We start from the raw sequence: 23,201 nt of genomic DNA on the forward strand, positions 1-23,201 counted from the left end.
TAGTGGCTCACAATGGAGTCATAAAGACACTCCCACAAACTAAGGATGATACAGTTGCAAAATGTTAGATTTGAATCGCTATTGTCATATGAATTTCCGTAGTAATCACATCAAAAAGGAGTATTTCCTGCTCTTTTAATTCAATTCAGTTCAATTTTATTTGTATGCCGCCAATTCATAAGAGAAGTTATCTAGAAGTTATTTTACTGTACTCTGTTGGAGTACTCTATACACAAAACACTCTGTTAGGGTATAGTATTGTATTGTAGGGGGCTAATCCTCCTGCAAAATGCTTCAAACTGATTCTTCAACAAAAAAGCACCAGAAATTTGACTGATACAGATTTAACTTTTACTTTAACCTTTATTGGGCAGTAAATTATTGGACAAATATCTCTGAATACTAGCTGCTTCACAGTGAACACAATGAAAAACATCTAATGAATGGGAATTGTTTGAAATATCCTGGAATACTAAACAGTGAAAGCTGGTCTAAATCAGTTTATTTAATATCTTTTTTGTCTCAACAACAGCACACGCGTTTTCAAGAGACCAGCAACATCATTGCTAGGAACTATGACATCTACATCGCAATATAGATATATTATGGACAGTCCTCAGGCAGATCTACATAATTTATATATAATTATCCATGATTAAAAAAGCTTACAACAAAAAGACTGAAATTTGTGGTGAGGATGAGAGAGGGAAACCAACAGCCATGTTTATTATTCCAACTAATATATTCCCCAGTTTCTCCATCTTGCAGTGTATTAATAAATAAATTGACATCAGAATGAGATATGATTGAATGCATGTTTAATATAGAATATTATTACTGTTAATTGCTGTAAAAGAGGAAAATTGCAGCACTGCCTATACTTGCAGCTTTTCCAGCATGATATGAAGGTAAATTGCATATTTAAAGCTTTGTTTGATGTCATATTACTATATAACAAAATTTCCAAAACATGTATCACACTCACAAGTTTTTTCTCAGTTTTGTGCAGCCCTTATGCACTCGCACAGACACACAAACATGGACCCAACTGTGAAAGCTGTAAGTGTTGATAAATAGCTTTAATGTGGTATTTTGTGAGATTTTTGATCTACACCAGTGAATGAATGCATTATTCAGTAGAACTATGAATGAAATGTAGTATCAAACTACAGAATCCAAACACAGATTACTCCAGTTACTCAAATACATAATACATATACAGATTAACACACCCAAATAAACACAGGCCACACCACTCTCGTCTTACAGCATTAGAAATCACTGCCGATACTAGAGTCAGTTATATAACAGAATTGGACTGCGGGCGGGACCCTGAACATGGGTGACCTCGCACTAAATGACTGATGCTCTAATTAGACCAGAGAACTCTGATCTGCCAGTTATGGCACAAATTAAGAGGGTGAAGATCGTTACAGTCGTCAGAGTTGCTAAACTCGTTATGATGTTAAAGATGTAGCCTGGCATTCTCTCTCTTTCTCATTTAATAAATACAGACTGAGCGTCATCTAAAGCTCAGACATATGTGAGTGAGATTTTCTCCGATGGAGATGGGATTTAAGGGCTTAAGATCTGTTGAGGAAACTGGTGTTAGATAGTGAAGTGACACCAGAGGTCCGGGACAAATATCCGTCAGTCAAAAGGAGAATTGTTGCGGTAAATCCATTAAATGGAGCCGAGGATTAACACTTAGCTTGTTTGAAACTGTCCATCAAACCGGTGACATCTGTACTGTATACTCATGTGCAGTTACTTAAGTATTAAAGCTGGGAGAGGAAAGGAAAAGAAATACACCCACCCGAGGACTCCCAACAGGCTCGGCGTTCTGCGTCTCCCTCTTCCTCTGCTCCTGAGCCACAATGTCTTTCAGATACTCATTTACCTGAAACAGAGAAGACAAACAACATTAAAATTCAGCGGGACGCCCTGGTGCCTCACCTGGCGGAGATGGTGCCCCATGTGCCGGGGCTGAGCCCTTGTTGCGGCAGCCATGGGTTCGACACCGACCTGTGGCCCTTTGCTGCGTGTCATCCACTCTCTTATGTCACTCTACAGCTGTCTCTATAAATTAAAGGCAATAAAAAAAACAAAATAGAAAATAAAATAAAAAATCAGTGAGCCAGCAGCAGCAACACTGAGCAAAAATGTTTTGTTACAAATTGTTTGTAAAAGTTATTATTGAAATTTCTTCAGTGATACAAGTGGGACATTAGCATGAAGACATTATTGATGCATTTCTTTGAATTGGATTATAATGGATTATATTATATACAATAATTATGACTGTTACCACATTAATCCTTCTATCATTACTTTAGCATTATGGTTACAATAATAACAACACTTCATTATCCTTTTAGGAAGAAACAGTTTCTTCCTTAAAACACTGAATCAATTGTAATTTTAATTTAATCAGGCTGAAAGTTCAACTGAATTTGATCAAATATAGTCTCACTCAACCCTGCACAAAATTTACAGTATGCCCCCTCAAATTCATATGGACCAAGTTAAAGCAGGAATCAGATGTTAAGCTGGTGAATTTTGGATCTTTGGAACACAAAAGGACTCCAACAGAGAGCCATATGTCCGACCAGTAGGACTCCATGACCACACCTGTTAGCTATTGTGATTGTGTGTGTATGTGTGTGTGTGTGTGTGTGTGTGTGTGTGTGTGTGTGTTTAAAGCTCAGAGTTGGCGGCAGCCCAGTGTTCCTACTAGAAGAATGTAAACAGACTGGGCCCTGTAGCACTGTATGGAGGAGTCAGAGCCATCTGTGCATATGCAGGCCATGTAGCCGAACACTTATGCCTAAAATGTATGTAAACATGTTTGGAGAAAATATGACTGTTAAAGAAAAGAAAAGTAGATAAACATAAAGTAGTGAGCACACACACACACACACACACGGCAAAAAGCTACCATGCAAGGTGCTGGCCTGACCATCGGGAGCAATTTTGGGAAGCACAGTTCGCCATGTGAACAGGAGGAGCTGGGAATCGAATTGCCAACCCTGGATGGCCCGCTTCACCTCCTGAGCCACAGCTGCTCCCTCTCCCACTATCTCATGTTTATTGTTTCCCGAATTCCTATTCTCTTGCACATACTATACAGTGAGTCATGGACATGCTTTACACAACCCATGTAAGAACATGCCATTTTTTGTATCCATAACACTCTGCTAAAAGGTTTTAAAGGCAGTGGAAGTAGTAAAAATGGGACAATCCCACCTTTATTATACCCGTTTTCTTGTGTGGTGTGAGTTCACCTGTACACGTCATATGGTATAACCTTAGGGCATGAGGACAAAGTGGTGTACATGTAACAGATTTGATGGCATTTAGGTCAGTGTTTTTTACTGTAATATCTTGCAACCCCACTGTGCACTGTGGAATTTCAGAGCTTGAGCTCTATGAGCCCAATACTGGTGAAATGCCCCTGAGGGAAGATATCTGCAGTAACTTAGGAGCACCAGCCTGCTCCTTGGACAGATACTGAACAAGGTTATGATACGGTATCATCCCAATGAAGAGGAACTTACAATCTGTCTTTGTAGTTACAGCATATCTGCCATTTAAAAAAAAAAAAACATGCATGAAAATGTACACATGAATATGTTGACACCTAATAAAAAAACAGTATATGCTATAGTAGATTCCCACTTACCTGAATGTGGACACAACACCTGGTATCATATATGAACTTCAGGATAGAAAGGCTAGTGGACCACAGGCTGATTGAAATTAGGGCAGGACTTCAGCCGTCAATAATGTTTTGTAAAAAACAGACACACACTCACATATACCATTACCCACCTTGTTGATCCAGGTGGTCACTGCGTCCTCCGTGTCATATGGTGTTTCCACCTCAGGGTCGCAGGGTGAATACTGACGAATACAGGTCACCACCTTCTCCACGCTAACCGTCTCCACTGTGTACGCCATCATCAGAGTGTCAATCATCGCCAAGTGCGCACTCTGGAAGACAAACATTTTCAGGGTGAAAACAAGTAGTTTTGAGGTAGCTGGTGATACAAACGTGCTCAACTGTGGTTGGTTTGCTGCCGATTGTAATATTTGAAGTATTTTAGCCAATGCTCGCAGTCGTCGCCACTAAACAATGATAACAATTCGCATAAGCCTACAGTCCTATATCACCAACTTCAAATGTAAAACCCAACTGCAAAGGTGTAAAATGGTATATGATAGGAGAGTGATAGATGAGAAAGTAAGCCCAGTTTGTTTTCTTGACGGTGCATCTAAAAAGACCGATGTGACCACTTTGCTCTCACAGGAACTGGACCATGACAGTGTTGTAATCTCAGTAACAGATTGAGCTGTCACACAGCAAAATAAATAAATAATCAAGAACACCCAGACGTATAAAGAAATAGCTCTTCCTACATGTTACTGATTGCAGACAAAACCAAAGACCTGTCAGGCCCAGTGAAACCGAGACATGAACAAGCCAATAAGAAGTGCGTGAGCTGGACTGCAAATATATATCTGAGCCAGTTTAATTAATTAATTAATTTAATTAACTTGTAAGTCTGTTCTCATAAGTAAAAGTTAGAAAAAAATCCAGTTGTAACTTTTTGTACCAAAGAAATTACATTAAAAGTTAAATCTGAAGTTAAGAGTCACCGCATTAGCATGATACCGCAGGTGAAAGGGGAGCAAGGCATTGAAATGGCAGTGATTTATAGAATTAGACCAGCATCCCAAATCCTCTACTGTGCTGTAAATCTGAAACAGTCTTCAGTCAAAGGTTCCCTTGTGGCTGTTGCCCTGGAAACAAGTGCATTCATCCCTGTCCAGCTTGCTCACAGCGACTGCTAGCATTTGAGAAGCCTGAATAAGACATCTTCCTGACAACAGAGTCCAATTAATAGAGCTGGCATCCATTATAAGTTGCTCTGCTCATTATCACTGACTGGAGGGTTTTATTTTTAAATACTACAAATATAAATCCGTATTTGGAAACCATTAAGAACATATAACAGTATGTAACTGTGAACATTTTCATTTAACTTACATGTCCTTTTCATTGTGTAAGATTGTTGTTGATTCACTTGTGCTATCAATCAGTTTGTGAAAGTATGTCAGTTAATTTAATAAGCATACTTAATAAGTACTCCTGCACTTTGGCTCCGCTCCCAAACGGAAACTGTTCTATCTCATTTCAGTCTCTCTTCTGATACAAGGAATGAAACAAGGGAAAGTGTGGTTACCAGTTTTATGCTGCAAAATGCAAATATGTTTACAGTCAGTTTCACTAAGATGCAAAGCTACAATAGGAATAGGCATTTATGTAAATCCTATCTTCTCAAATGATGGAGCCCTGTTTTTGGGATGATCATCAATCATTATACACAATATTTTCTGCCTTGTTTCTTGACATATGTTCTCTACAATCATTACTAGTCACGTTTGGTCTGATTTCCAACAAAAAACAAGGACTCTAATCATGGACAGACCAGTCATTTATGGACTACAGTATGTTGTAGGCGACAACTTTCAACTGTAAATGCAAAAGCTTCATCATTCCATAGGCTGACGAGAGCAAAGTTCTGATGTATATTTTAATAGAACTTTTTTCATATGTTTACACAGAGACATGATGTATTCTTGTAATAATTTAACCTATTAGCTTGTGTAGTATTCCATATATGTCAGTCATTACACTAATCAAACCAATCTTTACACAGTATCAACAATGTCAAACTACTTAATGAGTTATGACAGGTATTACAGGTATGAGACAAGTCAGACAACTGTTGGTGTGTTTGCCCTAAGGTCAGAGTATAATAAATAATCTAACTGAAGTCACAGTTCACTTCCCCAGGATCACACTGTTTACAAGGAGCAACACATTTCTTTTAAATATTATTATATAAAAATAAAAGAAAGTTACAGAGAAGATGTCAGTGTCTGTTCCACAATAATGTTCCATGCTAAATAATAAATATTTTGATTAAAATAGAAGCAACAAGGAATTTAATTTAATTTAATTTCCATTTGAGTCTGTTATATTAAAGAATATTAGGGCACTCAAACTCACATATTGATTATGGGTCAGTTTGTATTTTTAGTCCAGGATCACACATAGTTTTTTGTTTTTGTTTTAAAGTTTACTTTTGAAGACAACTAACTAATTAGACCATGCTAACTAGCTATGTTACATCATGAAACAGATACTATGTTATGAACGGTAAGTTCAAAGCAGCAAAGTATAATTTATCATTTGCATAAACATTATTTCTCTAGGTTAAACCAGGCCGATACAGAAAGTACAGAGCCAGTCAGAAAACAGTCCTATCGGCTCTTGTGCTCACACATGTTTACATACTGAACATATTTTAAGCAAGGTACTATACTGACATGTATTTAATCATTATAATATTCAATGTGGGTAGTTATATAAGCTAAATGTGGAAATTCTTAAAGTTAAATAAAACAATGTCTCTGCTGCACCAGAGTGATATGGGTGAGGCCTGTGCAAACCCTGTAATCTGTGTATTTTAGTTCTTGGCTCCCACCTTTAGCCTCTAATTATCTATACTGTCTTGTGTTTCCACCACCACACAATACCCAGGAATCAAACCACCAAATATTTATACTTAGGCAGCTGCTTTTCCATGAGCTAACTCAATTAATCAAAGTAAAGTTAACGTGGCCCCTTGAAGATCCACAATGATGCAGTGCACCAGAGTCAGAAAACAAAGGATTACAAACATCACTTGAGGGTTTTATGGTGGGAGAGCTGTTGAAGATGTTAAATGAATTTTCTGTGTCTCATTGCATTAGCTAAATGCTTAATTTCCACTACCTCTGATCTGGCAACTGAGCAACAAACCAATCCCATTTAATAATACACTGCCAAGATGTTTCCTATTGGCCTTCATTTAGCCTGTCTAAACATTGTAAAACATTATCTCAGAGACACACAAACAACCAAATGCCCCGCGCATACACATCCTGTTATCAGTTTGCGGAGCACAGTTACAAATCTGCATATATTATATATATAATATATATTCCCGCAAAAAATGATCAACTCCAAGCAAGACCAATTATAAAAAGGCCAAGGGACCAGCGTCATTCCTCAAAGGCCTCTTTCCTCTCCTGTTTCCTCCCGCCTGCTGGGCAATTTGAGGATATTGATTTGGATATGCTGTGGTCTGATGAGATAAAATGACAACAAGGAGAACTAATCTTGTTTACTAAACCACAGACCTGCAGTCTCTAATCATACTGAATGATACCGGGTCATTGTGTGGGAGGAAGAGGATGTTGTAGGATCACATGCTCGTTTCAGTTTGTGGGTGTTTTTGACACTGGAATCACGCATGCTTTAATGTACAGTATGTGTGACAAAGCAACGTCTTTCTGCAATTCAAAGTCAGAGATGTTAGCAATTAGTGGTAAAGTGTGAAACCTGCGGTTTCATTCTCTGTGTGCAAACTACACCAGTTAAAAATGTAATTAAATGGATGAGGCTATGGAGCAGGAGCAGGAGTAAGACCCATTACAAAGAGGATGAAGAGTGATGCAGAAAAAAGGAAGCAGTTTACATAGAGTCAGGTATGTCACTAAAAATCTAATTATGTTTACCTACATTTAATCACTAGAAATCCTGAAACAAAGTACAATTTAGAGGGTTAGGGTTATGTAAGTATTGCTAGTATTTTTGTTTGAATTTCAAACAGTATTTGGGACGATCAGGGCAAAAGGAATTTGACTGACATACTTTCCTCTTGCAGTTTTACATTTTTTTTTATTGTTAACCGTGACAAAAAAAACGGTCACAGTAAAAATTTTGGTTGTGATATTTTAACATCAATCTTGCTGTATGCAGCCTTACAGAAGCCTCATGCTTTTGAAGAACTCAAAAAGCATCTATGGATCATACTGAGGGGCGTAATGAGTTTGACTCTTGAAATCAGAAAGGACAAGAAGTATTTCAGCTGCACTCAAGTCTTTGACTTCAAAGTGATGACTGGAGACATCTCAACAAACACGGGTTTCTGCATGTCCACTTTTATGCCCCAAATTTTCAAAACTTGACATTATTCAGCAATTTAACCTACCCTCAATTTATGACAGGATAGAGTCTTAAAGCTAAAGTGGCACCTGCACACTAAGAAATCAAGGTATGGGAATGAACCTATATGGGTACAAATGCTTTGTCGCATTAAAATTAAACGAAAGGTCCACAGTTATTACCTTAAGGACCTTTTTCGTACCTTACAGGGTACTTTTCTGACAAATGTACCTTTGGGTACCCCTATTTCTCTGTGTGTGGGACACTAAAACACCTCACTAATAACATGTATAATAGCAGTGGTGCTATATAAACCAATGCCAAGGCTCCTAACCTGATCTGCTACTGATCTGTTATAACAGTGAATCTGTAAGTAAACCATATTTAATACCATCATATGACAAACTGATAACAAAAATATCCGTTTATCAGCTGACCCTATAAAAAGAGCTTCTATGTTTGTTCTATGTTGGATCAAAATAGATGCAACTGTCTCACGCTACTTGAATAAAGTGGATAATGCCTCTTTAAAGGTCCTCCGCAGTCAGTATTCACAAAGCAAATATAAATAGCAGATGGTGTTCTGCAACTGAATGAGTTCTGACTAAGAGTTCCTGCACTGTGTAACGCTACATACATGGACAGTTAGTGAAGGATCAGCTGACCATGTGTAAATGTCAGATGAAAGCCGGAAGGAAGAAGAAAGGCTTCAGTAACTGGATGAATGTAGAGTGGTAGTAGGATGGAGAAAAGGAATAGAAGAAGGGAGGGACGAAGAAATGGAAGCAGAAAGAGGTAGATCCCTCACTGCCCAAAGAAAAGTTTAGCCTTTAGTTGTTTGCTTGGTCATTTTTCTCTGTAATATCCCATTATGTCATGTCTCTAACCTTTAGGTTTGGTGAGTGCATATGCTTTCCTTCACCATTGCTTTACTTCATATTCATTCCCATACCTAGGAGCTGCCCAGTGTAACCTCCACTGAGCATCTCCGCAGATGTGCTCAGGGATCAAATGTCTTGTTTGCGAAGGTTGTGATGTTGAGGACTCGCTCCATCTGATTCTTTCCCCAGGATTCAAAATAGTGACTCCTTCTCTAACCTTTAGTTCCTGCTTTACCCCTTTATAATGCTGACTAAAAAGCGTTTTTTGTTTTAGTTATTTTAATCACGCTTTGATGAGTGAACTGCACGCATTCATCCAGGACCATGGACCATTCTGCAGACACAAAGACAAACATGCACGCACACACAAGCATTTTTTTTTTGCTTTCTCATCTAAGCTGATTATGTCCATAAATCTTGTTTTGATTTCTCATGAGGCGAGAAGGTGCTCCTTCACGGTCAATATCCTGTTTTTATTGTACTGCTACATTGCTGGCTCTCTGTATTTCCACCCAGGGAGAAAGGCAAACACTGTTCATCTTTAATATGGCTTCTTGGTGAAAGGGGAGAGATGAAAATCCACCGTAGAAGCCTGATTTAACAGTGCACAAAGGAAGTGCAAAAACAAACCGCAGCGACCTACAAAAGATAGTGTGTGATGTACTTGTCCTCAGCGTTGTGTGTCTGTTGTAAATGAACTAAAATCCGAATTGTCAGAGCTCTGAGCTGCTTGTTGTGGCCTGAACCAGGTAGTGGGAAATGCACCATTACCATAAAGGATCTACGAAGAAATTTTTCTGTAAAATCATCAGAATCAACACACTGACTTTATTCCACTACAAAATGATCTGAATTGAGGTAATGACTACAGTAATGTCTTTACCAAAGCTTACAGTAAAGGCTTTAAGGGGCTTCAATGGTTCATGGCTAATGATCAGTCTGTGCCTGTTTTTATTGGCTGGAAAGGGCTTTTTTTGCTGCTCCTGTATGATAAACCTCAGTTTTTTTTTAAAAGAAATTTCCCAGTGGGAGCAGAAAATAACCATAAACTGAACACAACTAAATCACCAAATGTCTGCACTGCAGTCTCCTGGACCTCCTCAGGACTGAGGGGACACACACACACACACACACACACACACACACACACACACACACACAAACAGAGAGTGATTCAACATTAACTCAGGGGTGATGTAATATTGAAATGCAGTCTGCTTTTAATATTACAGCTCTCCTGTCCAGGCCCAGTCTTGCTCCAGGTAACTGCACGCCAACTCAGCTGGACATGGAAAAGCTCTCAGCTGAATCTTTCTCTGGTCTCTTTTGAAGGTTACCACAAGTACTGTAAAGTGAAGTTAAAGGAAAAAGCACTCTCTGTGAGAGGTGTTCTAGCTATTTCTGGATATATTTTTCTTTAGTGAAAGGATGATAACATACAATAAAGTTCAAGAGGTGATCTTTCTTTCATCCTAACTGGTTGCCAGATGGATTGGGTTTGATACGTGGCTATATGACAAAACAGATTCAGATAATCAGAGCAAGGTGTTTAGCAAAATACTGTAAATACAGTAAAAAAAGACAAAGTAAAACTTCTCCAAGGTGATGTGAGCCTTGGCCAGTTACAGCAGAAAAGTATAAATATCTCAAAATTCAAATAAGATGAGGTGAAACAAAGAAAGTTTCCCATTTCCCAAAATCCTTTTGGGAACATAAAAACTTCCTTTTCTCTGGATTCTTTCCTTTTTGAACGGAGACATGGCATAACAGCGTGCCCAATAGTGAGCAGAAAAAACAAAACAAACAAAAAAAACAACCCCAAAACAAACAAACTGCTCTCACACACAATTGCACACATGCCCATGCACAGTTTTGGATTCACAAAATACCAACTGTGAGGTCTGGCATCAGTTGTGGGAATGGAGCTTTTAAGCAGCATACCTTCCCCCTCCATATGCTCCAAACTCAACGTAGCAATTATGTGGCAACCTCAAAGCTAACCTTAGAACACTATCTGGGGACAGGATCGTAGCTACCAGCCAGTGTTGACCTACCCTTGAGATATGCCTGTACTCCAAATCCTTCTGGGCTGAAACTGTTTTATGAGTGGATGGGGAGTGTTTGATTTAATTTAGATAGATAAATACTTTATTGTCCTTCACAGGAAATTTGTCACCGCAGTCTGTACATAGCTCAATGGGAAAATACTGCTCATTTTACATTAATATGATGGCCATTTAACTGATGTTCAGACTAAATCCCTGTAAGAAAGTGCCATAGAAGTGACCACAGAAAGACAGCTGCTATCCGCTAAATCTGGTACAATGCATAACTCTTAATTTTTACTATAACAGTTATGAATTCTAATACACTCTCTTTGTTCAGAAAAACCTGCATTTCTCTTTATCCCATAGTCTGCAATTCAGATGCATGTGAGATCTCATTGCAAGCACCCTAAAACTGGGTCTTCAAGAAAGCAGAGCACAGCACTGCAGATTATCTGCAGAGCGTTGCCAGATTTTACCAGTCACCAGTTCAGGATCATGGTTCTCGGTCTGGCTGCACATTGCTAAACATCTAATTATGTGTAGGGAAAAAGAAAGAAATTGCATACGATATTGGTATTTTCGGTGTGTTTATGTGAACAAGTGTGTACAACAATCAAAGCTAATGAAGTTCATCTAATTAATTTATGTGTTTATGCCTTAAATTGTACATGTTTAGTTTACTGTACCTGTAATTTAAAAATTACAATTAAAACATACGCAACAATAGTGTAACATCATAATGCTTGTTTAATTTAATCTTAGAAAATGGGATTCCTGTATAAAGCTCTGCACACGGCCAAATCTGTCGCAGCATAAATTCAATACAGATTTAGTTATTATTACAGCCTCACTGATCCTTATATGTGTAATGTCAGTAATAAGGAAAACCAGGTGGATATTTTAAGATCTGTAGAGTGAGAATGATTTGTTGCAAAATCCCCTTCTCTAAATTCTAAAGAGAAAATGACAGATTTTCTCTGTTAGTGTAATACGCTTACTGTGCCATTACACCAGATCAGAAGATATAGAATTTAATACTAACATGGTTCAAAATCTGCACACCAGAGAAATTTAATTTTTTTGTGTGCCCGCTGCACAGACTTCTGCACTGTTCTGAATAATCTTCTTCAAAGAAGTGAGGAAATCTGTGTGTGTATATGAAGATAACCTTACCTATTTCCAACACTGAACTGAGAACCATTAGTGTCTCTTGCACTGAAAAGACATTCTTGTAGTAACTACAGGACTTATTTTCTCAACATGCAAGTATGTGAACAAATCTGTCTATGGGTGGGTTGCTTTTTCAGGCTGAGCCACAAGGCACTCACCAACACACCGATCCAATACGGTAGATGTCTTTAAAATCAATCATCAAAATAAAGCTCCCAGGCTCCCACAATCTCTTTCATTTACTACATTTTGAAAACTATTTCTGCATACGAGATTGACAAATAAATTAACAAGGTCTGTTTCAGTGCAAAAGACGAAAAGCACTGACTTGAAAAACAGTCACTTGCCACTGACCTGTGTTGTCTCAGATGATATGAAACATTAACTTAAACATGATTTCCACTTTGCACGGCTCAAAGGCCTCTAGACAAATGTGCTCCGGTGTTGAGGGTTGAGAGCAAACCTCATCATGTGGCCCCAGCATTACTGGCTGTTCTTTGCAGACAAAAAAATAAATATATATATACATATTAAATTAAATTAAATTAAAGGATACTTAAAGACAGGACCCACCCTGTCCACTCTGCTGCTGTCTGGCAAGAGATACAGAAGTATCCACTGCTGTATCAGTAGACTTTAGAGCAGCTCAGGCTGTACGACTCCTTAATTCATTCTCAGCACACCCCCATGTAAAATAGTTTAATTTCTATTTCTTATTATTTATTCACCCAACTACTATATATAATGTTTGTATATAACATTTTTTATGAGTAGCATAAAGGGAACTACTAACTTATTTTCATACAACCCTGTGTTGTGCTTATTAACTTGTGAAAACACAAACAACAAATTCAGTCTAAAACAGAATCTAACTACAGTAGAGAAAGACGCTCAGGACTCGGGACATCACCCGACATCACGTAATGTGCTCGCTGCCTACCCATCCATACTGTGCTGCCTTGGAGTCGCCGCTGGCATTGAGAATAGGCATACTGGCTGTGACTTCACGGTAGCCCACGAGGACAGAAAACACTTGGATGGGCTTCCCTTCCACCCTGCTGCTTCAGCTCTTCTTTGTTCATAAGATCAAGGACAGAATAAGGACAGAGGAAGCTAGTTAGATGTTGAGAAATATTTCAATTATTTCTGCCTGGCACTCAGCTGAGCTTTCTGTACTTCACCTTATGTCTGTGTGTGATGTGTGTGTGTGTGTGTGTGTGTGTTTGTCTTCGAAATGCTGTCTGCTTGCTTGTGCGAATCCATTGCTTCAGTGTTCTCACAGTACATAGCAGTACACACACCGCATGTACAAGCACACACCGCGCATCTGACATATGCAAGCATAAGCGCCCCCCACTCCTGCACCAACCTACACACACACACACACACACACACACACACACACACACACACACACACACACACACACACACACACACACACACACACACACACACACACACACACACACACACACACACACACACACACAACTCCCTGCCTACTGGAGTGTAACCATGGAAACGGAGAGCCTGCCCAATAGGGGTTGTGATGGAGGCAACAGAAGAGAGGAAGTGTATTCACCTCTATTCATCCAAGCTACATGAGTTGATGAATCAATCGGTCACACAGTAGTTATTTTTTTTATCAATGTAGAATATTAGATATGAATATAATATTCTTTATAATATTCATTAAAACTGTAGACAGTATCACAATTGTTTTGTTACGTTCTCTATAAAATATTATGAACCAGTGATTATTTTGCTTTTGTGTGCGCTATATTTTTGAAGTGTACACAGAAACAGAAAGTTTCCATCAGAGAGCCCATCAACCCACTGGTGAATATATATCCATGTGTGTTGTAGTATTTAAGATTTAAGACCCAACTTGCATCACAATGTTGTGTATTTAAATAAATACATGGTTTGAAGTCAGTTTGCAGGTGTTACTCTTTTCATCCCTGAATTTTTAGCAGCATGTCATTAAGAAACTTCTATTAACCTTGTGCCTTGTTGTATTCAGCGATATTGAAAAAAATAGGCTATAAATAGGCTGATATATAAGTCATAACATCATTAAGTGGTAATAACAACCGCTGCATAATCACTTGCTAGAGGGAATGTTTAATTCCACGTTACAATGGTGCTGTAAATAATTTGTCATTAATTTGCCACAGGCTTACACAAACTGACTATAAGTTGGCTCTTACATTTTGCAGCATGTTTCGAACAAGAACTACAGAATAAATCTGTTCATGTAGCCTACATTAGAAGTGCATTTGCTGTCAAGGTTGGATTTAAAAGCATTCTCTAACGTAAGTGTGATAATAAACCTGTCTGTTTTATGGCTTTTCTGACATACAGTCAGAGACACAGCGCACATACAGCCAATAAAGAAACTTAGAACCCATATAAGGTGAGATGCCTCTTACTTAGTTACTCTCAGTGTCCACAGCATATGGCTCCCAGCATACAGCCATCATAGAGTCTGATTCATACAGAACATTAAAAACATGACCTATTTTTTACAGATGTATTAATTATTAAATCCATGACGTTAAAGGTTCGGCAGTCTGGAAGAACATCGATCTTTATCGCGATGCGGTCAAGGAAGTAACAAGTTTTGAGATCATCCTAGTAGGACACATATATTTTTGGTATCTAAATACATCCTCAAGTTACTATCCTGTGGATGATCTACAGGATTTTCCCCCAGAAATTGTCAAGCAGCTTCCTCTTGATGCATTTCATCGCATGATAAATGTATTTAGTAGATGATGGCATGAATAATACACACTATACTATTGAACTAGCTACACTATACATATAACATTATTGGTATTTGTTGGGTTAAAATGTGGTTATTTCTTCTTAAATATTCATGTTTTATTCCAAAGTTATTTTTGTATGTTTATTTTATGTTATCATGTAACAATTGTGGTCTTTATTCCAAGTGAGGGTGCTCACCTCTGCAGTGTAACGCTGTGTGAAATCCAGCTATTTTACACCAAGAAAAGGCTAGATTCTCTTGTATTTAAAGTACAGGGGAGAGGATGGACACAATTTCAACACCTATACCATCTACTGAAATCCAAAACAATCATTATCACCACTGAAGTGCCTTTGAGAAAAGGCAATTAACCATCAGTGCTCCAGTGGGGCTGCTCTGTATCCGGCAGTCCAGAGTGTTGTTGCAAAAGTGTTCATGTTGATCAAAAACAACCCAGAAAAAATAGAGTAAAATACTAAATGAAAACTACTTAACTCCCTTCTCTGTACACCAGCCTTTACTGTCAGCTCCACTCCACTCTACAGTGTGCAATTAGGTCCCTAGATACCTACACACACTCCGGACACACTTCACCACCCACATACACACATGCACAAGCATGAACACACACACTTCAGGCACAAACACAGAATTTATTTTCATTCTTCATTTAGATTCCTCGTTTTTTTTGGATCTTGACGTCATTCTCATCCCACTCAGTATAACGTCTCCGTAGCAACAGGGTTAGATTTTACATCAGGATATTGATTCATCAAGCCGAGATACTGGTCTTTAATTGAATCACGTTTATTTGTTGGTTATTGGGTACAACTTGAATATTAAATTTTCTCCCTGAACACAGAAACAATTTGTGTTTGTGGGAGATTTTACTGTTCACATATATACATATACTGTCCCAGAGTTTCCACTCAATCACCACAAACAAAGCTGATCACACCGCACCCACGCTGAAAAGAACACAATTGACTGTAATGCGTAATGCTAGAATAATATTTTCAGATCCTTAGCCCACCTCCACATCCCTGCTCTCATTCTCTGTGAGCACTACAGGTGGAGGAGAGTGTCAGCGATACAGAATGTGTGGAGGCGGCTGAGTAGGTGGTAGCGGCGTTTCGGATCCCTGTGTCTTCAAATGTGGGAATCCATCACATGGCTAAAGACAGAAGGATGAGTGGGCAGAATAGTGACAGAAAGAGAGAAAGTCAAGTTTGGCAACCTGGTGAAAATGTCAGCAAATGTGCTCAGTTATGACACGTGTCAGACCAGACATCAGCAGCATCTAACTCTGCTGCTGACTGGACTACTAAAGCTCCCTCGAACATCAGCTAACGTTGCTTACTCTGAAAGTTCCTATACCTCATGTAAACTGCAGAGTTAAAAAAAACAAAAAACAAGCTCAGCTTAAAATGCCATGAAGATGCATTTAATGACATTGCTGGTGCTCTTATCCAGAGCGGCTTACAGTTAGAACTGCAGGTACTCAGTCTCTTGCTCTTTCACAGTCTGCTGCAGGAGTAAAACAAGTGATGCTTTCCTTTTAGGGCAGCCTATCAAGCCATGAAACCATCCTCTTTCTGCTCTTCTCGCAGACTCCACACACGCCCCCAGAGCTCACCCCGTACAGCTTCTGTTCACCTTGTCAGCCCTTTGATGTTGAAGCAATTTCTAAATAATAGATGATCCCCCACCTGAGCTGTCATTCCAATGTGCAGCAGGTGTTCTGCATGAACTGTCTCAAGTGTGCAATGTCCTTCTTTGTTTTCAAAAGCTTATTAAAATGCATTAAACAAATCCATATAACATCAGCTAGTACAATGAAACCTTCATCACTTATTAGATCATGATGCTGTAAATCTCAAGCTATAGGATGTGAGTGAAGATAAACAGTGCTGACAGTAACAGATGCATGAGCAGTGTGGGGAGCAGAGCAAGAAAAGAAGAAGGATGAAGGAAGGGAAGATGGCAGGGCGAGCGAGGAGGAATGCACAATGCAAGGGAAGTAGACTGAGAAGGGGAAAGGGAACGGAGAACGATGGATACTAGAAGTAAAGATGAATGGAGAAATGCTAGAAGAGGGGAAATGGAGATGGAGGGAAGATGTGGAAATAAAGGAAAGGATAAGGAAATGGGAATGAAAAGGGATGGAAGAACGAAGGTGTTTGGAAATTTAAGGGCAAAATGTGTGGACAAAGAGAGAGAATGATGGTGAGATGGTGGCGAGGGGGGGTAAGAGTAAAATGAGGAATATGGGATAGAAGGATGAAAGATTTGACCATTTGAGGGTAGAAGCTAGAAGGAAAGTGAAATGGCAGAAGGTAGTTTCACACCCCTCTAGCAGCTCATTTTCACATTCACAACAACCTGCACAGTCACGCGCACACACACTGTCGCTTTCTGACAAACCATTCAGTAAACTGTAGGGGGTTTAAATCAATTGTAAAATGTACGTGACCTGGGTGCCTGGTTAGCTCAGTTGGTAGAGCTGGCGTCCCATGTACTGAGGCTGACTCCTTGCTGCAGCGGCCCAGAATTCAAATCTGACCTGTAGCCTTTTGCTGCGTGTCATCCCCTCTCTCTCTGACCCCCTTTCCTGTCTCTCTCCAGGTGTCACTATCATAAAGGCAATAAAAGCCCCAAAAAATACTTTAGAAAAATGTACGTAACCTATAAAATATAGAAAAAACTGGCTCATGGCAGTTGTGGCTATACTTACAGTACAACGCAAAATTCCACTTAGTTTAGATTTAAAATTCAATTTTGGATGATGAGCTTGTACTAAAATACATGTTGTCTCCACAAACCAAAGTGCTTTAAATGTAAACCCCAACAAAACTTAAATAACTTTTGAATTAGCATAAAAGGGGAATTAAAACCAGCAAGACTCTACAAACAGACTGGAGGCAAACTGTGCACTAATTGTGTCTCAATTGCAATTCACTGAAGCAGTAAAGCCTCCTATTGAGACTTTGCCCCCAAATAATGAGGATCCCTCATTCTCACTCCATAGGACGCCTGCAAAGTCATCTCTGTAGTAAGCTCCAACACAGACAGATGGACAGAGGAGCTATAAAGACAGTGAGAGATGACAGAAACACACAGCGCACTGGATGCCTTGAGGGTTAAGTCTACTTGTACTGTTTTTTGTCAGTTTGACTCCCCAGAAAAATCTGTATGGGAGAAGTGAACACCCCTTCTGTCTCGTACCTTTTCACTGGTTATCCGTTCTTGTTGTGGGTTTCATTCACTTGTTTATTGGGCTGCAGTGGTTTTGTTTTATCTTTTTAATTCAATGTGTATTATAAAATGTGTCATTATCTACAGTTATTGGCCAATAAAAGACAAAGCAATTTCAAACACTACTAAAGTTATCTTTCTGTTGTCTGGCAAATGCAAAATGGAGAACCCCTGAAATTAAAAAAAAGGATTGATCTGTCTTACCATTTGCAGAGGCCGTTTTCGAAGGTCCCTCTCAGTCACCAGTCTCTCCTGGTCAGTGACGTAGAGTCCACGCTGAGCCAGCGCCTGAATGACGGCATCGTGGCCCAGCAGGGGCTTGGCAGAGTCGCTCTTCAGGATGAGGCTGCCGGCCCTGCAGTAGAGGTCTGCAGACAGCAGTAGGCTGGCCACGGGAGGCTTCAGGTGCTCCTGCTCATACTGGTCTGTATAGAAGGGGTCCTTTAAGTCTGCTGGGATGCTGTCTGTATGATGGAGGGGAGAAAGTTGGATTTTGGGTAAGAGAGATAAAATGATTTGCTTCTAGATATGCACATGATGTTTATAATTTCCTACATGAACAAATCACTGACTGAGTAACAAAAAAGAAAAGCTGAGACGCAAGAAGAAGCAGGGAAAACAGGATCAGTGTTCTCAATCCCTGTTCTAAAATATGAAAAAACAGAAAAACTTTGCCATGCCTTTTGCCCATTTCTCACAAGTGATGGTGATTTGAATTCTGTGGCAAAACTATGGAATAAAAACGAATCAGCCGTATTCCAAAGGTACAACAGATTTGGGCTTTATTGAAGAGTTCCCTACTCTTGGTGCACAGATCTTGTACCGTTGCTTTTCTTTGGCAAGTCTGCTTCATTTTTTCGTTGCCACACTTTGACAATATCTTGACATGGATATGTGTGAATAGACCTCAGCGTTGCTATAGAAACTGCAGGAGGAGTGGAACCCGATCGATTCATCTAGTCTGTATCTCCGCAGCTTCCAGCTCCCTGGGAACACCCCTCTCACTGCCTGCCTCATCAAAAAGAGAGTGTGTGTGTGTGTGTGTGTGTGTGTGATCACCTCAAGCAAGTCCACTGCACAGGGGTAGTCATTCAAAAACATTGCCTTTTTTTTTATTGCTATTGTCTTGCACCTTCTTACACACCATTTCTTGAGGAGAGGAAGTATGGCTATTGTACAGAAAATATCAGTGAGAGCCAATGCACGTCCTTCTTTTCCCACTGCAGATTAAACAACAAAATTATGAAGAATTGGTTTCAAATGTGATGCTGCTGTTGTGTGAAAGCGTTAAAATATATCTGCACACACTCCAGATGCAGAGCTCATCACTGTGTCAGCAGCAGGGGAATAGATGTAAATTCTGATAACGGTCTGAGAGTGTGCAGGAAGACATGGGGCATGTGGTGACAGCTTTACACTCCCCAACACTGCTGCCCATCCTCCTACACACACACACCCAGCCACACAGAACAGCACAAAAAAATTAATCACCTGCTTAGACTGACCACTATCAACAAGGTCATCTACAGATTGACTGTTATTATGAAACAGAAATGCAGACAGCAGCACTAGCTATCTGGGTTATAGGCTTTTTCTGTAAGTACTACATTCATGTTATTGATCCCAACAAAGAAATTAATTTTCTTCAGCCCTCCCCCATCATCCACCCTGAGAGGTCAGAGGTCAGGCTGAGATATAGAGCAGCAGCCCTGAAGCTGGTAGTATGTCAGCATCCAGCTCATGTAACTTACAAATTACATTTTATATTTATATATCTATATATATATATATATATTTATATATTCATCTGTAAATATCTACAAGAGCAGTATTCACATCGTATTCATCATTGAAGACACAAAGCCTGTCTTGTTTGATCAAATACTATATAGATATTTTCTCCAGTTGTTATTATTTTCCAATATTTAATTACACTTGTAGTATTTGAGCTTTTAATTATGGAGGAAAGTCTCTGAAACCATGCTTCACATTCCCAATATCCCAGTGTTCAACTGTTGACAACAGAGCAAAACCACTGCTGTTTGAACAAGGACATCTGTTATGTACTTGTTAAGATAATGTGGAGAGAATTACACTTACTTACTAGCACCCCAACATGTTCCCTCAGTATTTAAACATGACAGCTTCTGGTCACAATGCGCACATTGAGTTTTTTCTGTCTGATAATATTTGATAACATTTTCTAACAGCAGATGATCTGCTGCATAGGCTACATCTTGCATCTACAAGACTGCATATTGTTAATGTACTTGTGCATTGGTGTAATGAGGCAGATGCATGTGAAGTATTCAGAGCAGCGTAGGCAGGGATCTGGAGATGAGCCCGCTCTCTCTTTCTCTCTCTCTCTCTCTCTCTCTCTCTCTCAGAGGGCTGTATTTTTGGAATCATCCCACTTCTATCAGTCCCGATTGAAAATACACAGAGGATCTGCAAGGAATCTCATGTTTGCTGGGCTGTTACAACACAGTGCAAGTAATAATGTGCTTTGCTCAGTGGCTACAGCATCAGAATGCCATTTTGTCTGCACTGTTCAGACAAACTGAACTGTACGGGTTATTTTAGAGCTGATATGTTTAAGGTTCATAAGTAGAGTTCAGAGAAGATTTATTGCGACCAGAATCTGTCCTACCTGATATAAGAGCCATTTGGGTGATTCAAAGGTCTGGTTGGAAACTCATGTCATATAGAGTGCGGTCATAAACCGATGATTGGGAAAAAAAAAAGACTGCCCTGATTAGAAGTCAGCTTGTCAGTGTAATACTGTTTTCATACACGCAAGGTGTTTGCCACAGCATCTCAAATATATTCTCCACCTGTTGGACACGTTATTGAATAAAGTGCAAAAAAAAAATAAAAAATTGAAACTTGGTTAATAATCTCTCTCTGTATTTCCGACGCCCCTCTTAAAGTGATCTGCTACAAAATCCTGAGCTGAGATTTCCTAAACCCCAGCTTTAGACCAACATTGTTTTCACTTCAGTGTAAGTGAATGGAGCATGGCCTAATCCATACTGCAGGCTGTGGTTTAAGCCCAAACTGGCTAATTTTTATCATTATTTTTAGCGGAGCATATTATTTCTGTCATATTAGGCTGATTTAGAAAATCTGATTGAGGTAAATTACATTTAGTTACTGTCATGGCAACACTGAAATAAGTTAAAATACAGTACACATGGCTCAGGATCTGATATGTGTCACGGGGAATAAAAGCAAAAATGTGACACAATCATTGTTGGGAGAAACAGCCATAGCTTGTGCATGGTGACAGTAACCTGCGTGTGACACGTATAGGTTTTCTCTTTAAGCTACTTGATGTAAGACACGCACAAGCTTCAGTTTGATAATTTGGCTTGTATTTGTTTTAAGTCTACAACCTGATAGATGTGGCTTAAATAACACATATTTTTCTTTAGTCCATCAGCCTGTCTTAAAGCTTTAATTCTAGCTTTGGGGCTATGCACAGTAGAAGTCTTTCAACATTAATGGTCCAGACAAAAAGTCATCTTGTTCTGCCTTTCTGTTCAATGATACCACCTTATTAGCCCTGGCTCTGTCACCTAGCATATAGCATAGCACAAATGTCACACGCAGTGGGGTATTTTAACAGGACTGCACACATTTTAAAACACTCCCAGCCCCCACTGATTGTTTGTGCATTTTCAACTGCTTAAGTGTGAAAGACGATGCCATAACCATGTGACAGACAGACAGATTAGCACATTTAAGGGACAGAATCCTCATTCTTAAGACTGTTAGATGATGTCGCATTACCTCTTCACCAGACACTTCTGTTGAGTCCCTGCTGCTTGTATTCTAAAAATGTGTCTTATGTGTGTTCAGAGTGTGTCAGTAACATATCAGCTAAGTCATAATGATATGAGGGGGGCTGTGACTAATATATTGTTGGAAGAGATGAGTTACTGTTACTGTAAATCTATGTTGTTGTAATTCCTACTGATGGACAACAGAGGGTGATAGAAGTTATTCATAACACAGAACACCTTTAATTCAAGCAGGTATAGCCTAAATCCATCAATTCTGAGCAATATGTAAGTATGAGTTTTAATTGTCCAGAATGTACCAAATGCATCAAGCCTCTGAGCCACGGTGTTACAACCTTCCCATCTGTTTGTATTATCCATATTGGCCAGATAATCAGACTGAATTGCCATTTTGTTTTCACTGCACTGCTTAAAAATGTAGGTGGCCATTCAGAGATAGAGAGCCAGGCTACCTCCATACATTCCCTGCATTAATATCCCATCTCTCACTCTCTCTAAAATGAAAGCATGTCTCAATTAAGTCAAAAAGTCCATTAAACAAATACACAAGTTCAACATTCATTAATTTAAATACTACTAAAAGGAATGTATAGGGGTGTGAACCCACATCTGACTACTTTTTCACTGCAAAACAGATTATTCTGAGGTAAATCCAGCATATCATGTCATATATGTAAATAAAGAAAGTCACATAAAGTGAGGCAAGATAAATTATAAAAGCATTTACATTAACTAACATTTCTGAAAGTACTGATTTTTGTCTTATGGTGGCTGCTGACTAGAGCCTACAAAACCTTTTCATTTACCCTCCATTACTGTTAACAAGTACATCCTTTATAGGCTATTGACAGTGTATTAAAAAAAAAATCTCACATGTGATGCCTCTCTTTCTAAATCTGGATGCAGTACCCTGAAGGTGACATCATTTGGGACACCTTCATACATGTGTTTCCACACTGAACACTCACTGTCCATTAAGATGGACAACATATTTATTGACCACTGGGATCCAGTGGTCAATAAATGCTTTTTCATCTGCCCTGTTGGAATCAAATGTATTGTCTTTCCAATTCATTTAAGATGGTCCGCAATGGGCAACAGCAAAAGATCACGATGGTGTTTGTGAACCAAACAGGTTTTTACTCTGATGGAAAATCACTGTGATATATTTCTACAGGGAATACTACTATAGAATACTGCCTCGAGCAATCAA

At 39.1% G+C, this 23,201-nt stretch overlaps 1 protein-coding gene across 6 annotated transcripts in view; it reads right to left on the reverse strand.

The window, feature by feature from the left end:
- Positions 1–23,201, reverse strand: part of camsap2a (calmodulin regulated spectrin-associated protein family, member 2a) — a 50,618-nt gene that overhangs the window by 26,367 nt on the left and 1,050 nt on the right. For all 6 annotated transcript variants that reach the window (XR_007880615.1, XR_007880614.1, XM_051377417.1 and 3 more), the window contains exons 2-4: positions 18,390–18,649; positions 3,832–3,993; positions 1,817–1,900 (exon numbers count right to left, since the gene is read on the reverse strand). Coding sequence is in view for 4 of the 6 variants with exons in the window: in XM_051377417.1 (XP_051233377.1) it covers positions 1,817–1,900; positions 3,832–3,993; positions 18,390–18,649 (506 nt within the window). In the remaining 2 variants the exon portion in view is untranslated. The remainder of the gene's footprint in view (positions 1–1,816; positions 1,901–3,831; positions 3,994–18,389; positions 18,650–23,201) is intronic.

This window comes from Dicentrarchus labrax, unplaced genomic scaffold, assembly GCF_905237075.1.
Source record: "Dicentrarchus labrax unplaced genomic scaffold, dlabrax2021, whole genome shotgun sequence".
In the NCBI taxonomy this organism is placed as follows: Eukaryota; Metazoa; Chordata; class Actinopteri; family Moronidae; genus Dicentrarchus; species Dicentrarchus labrax.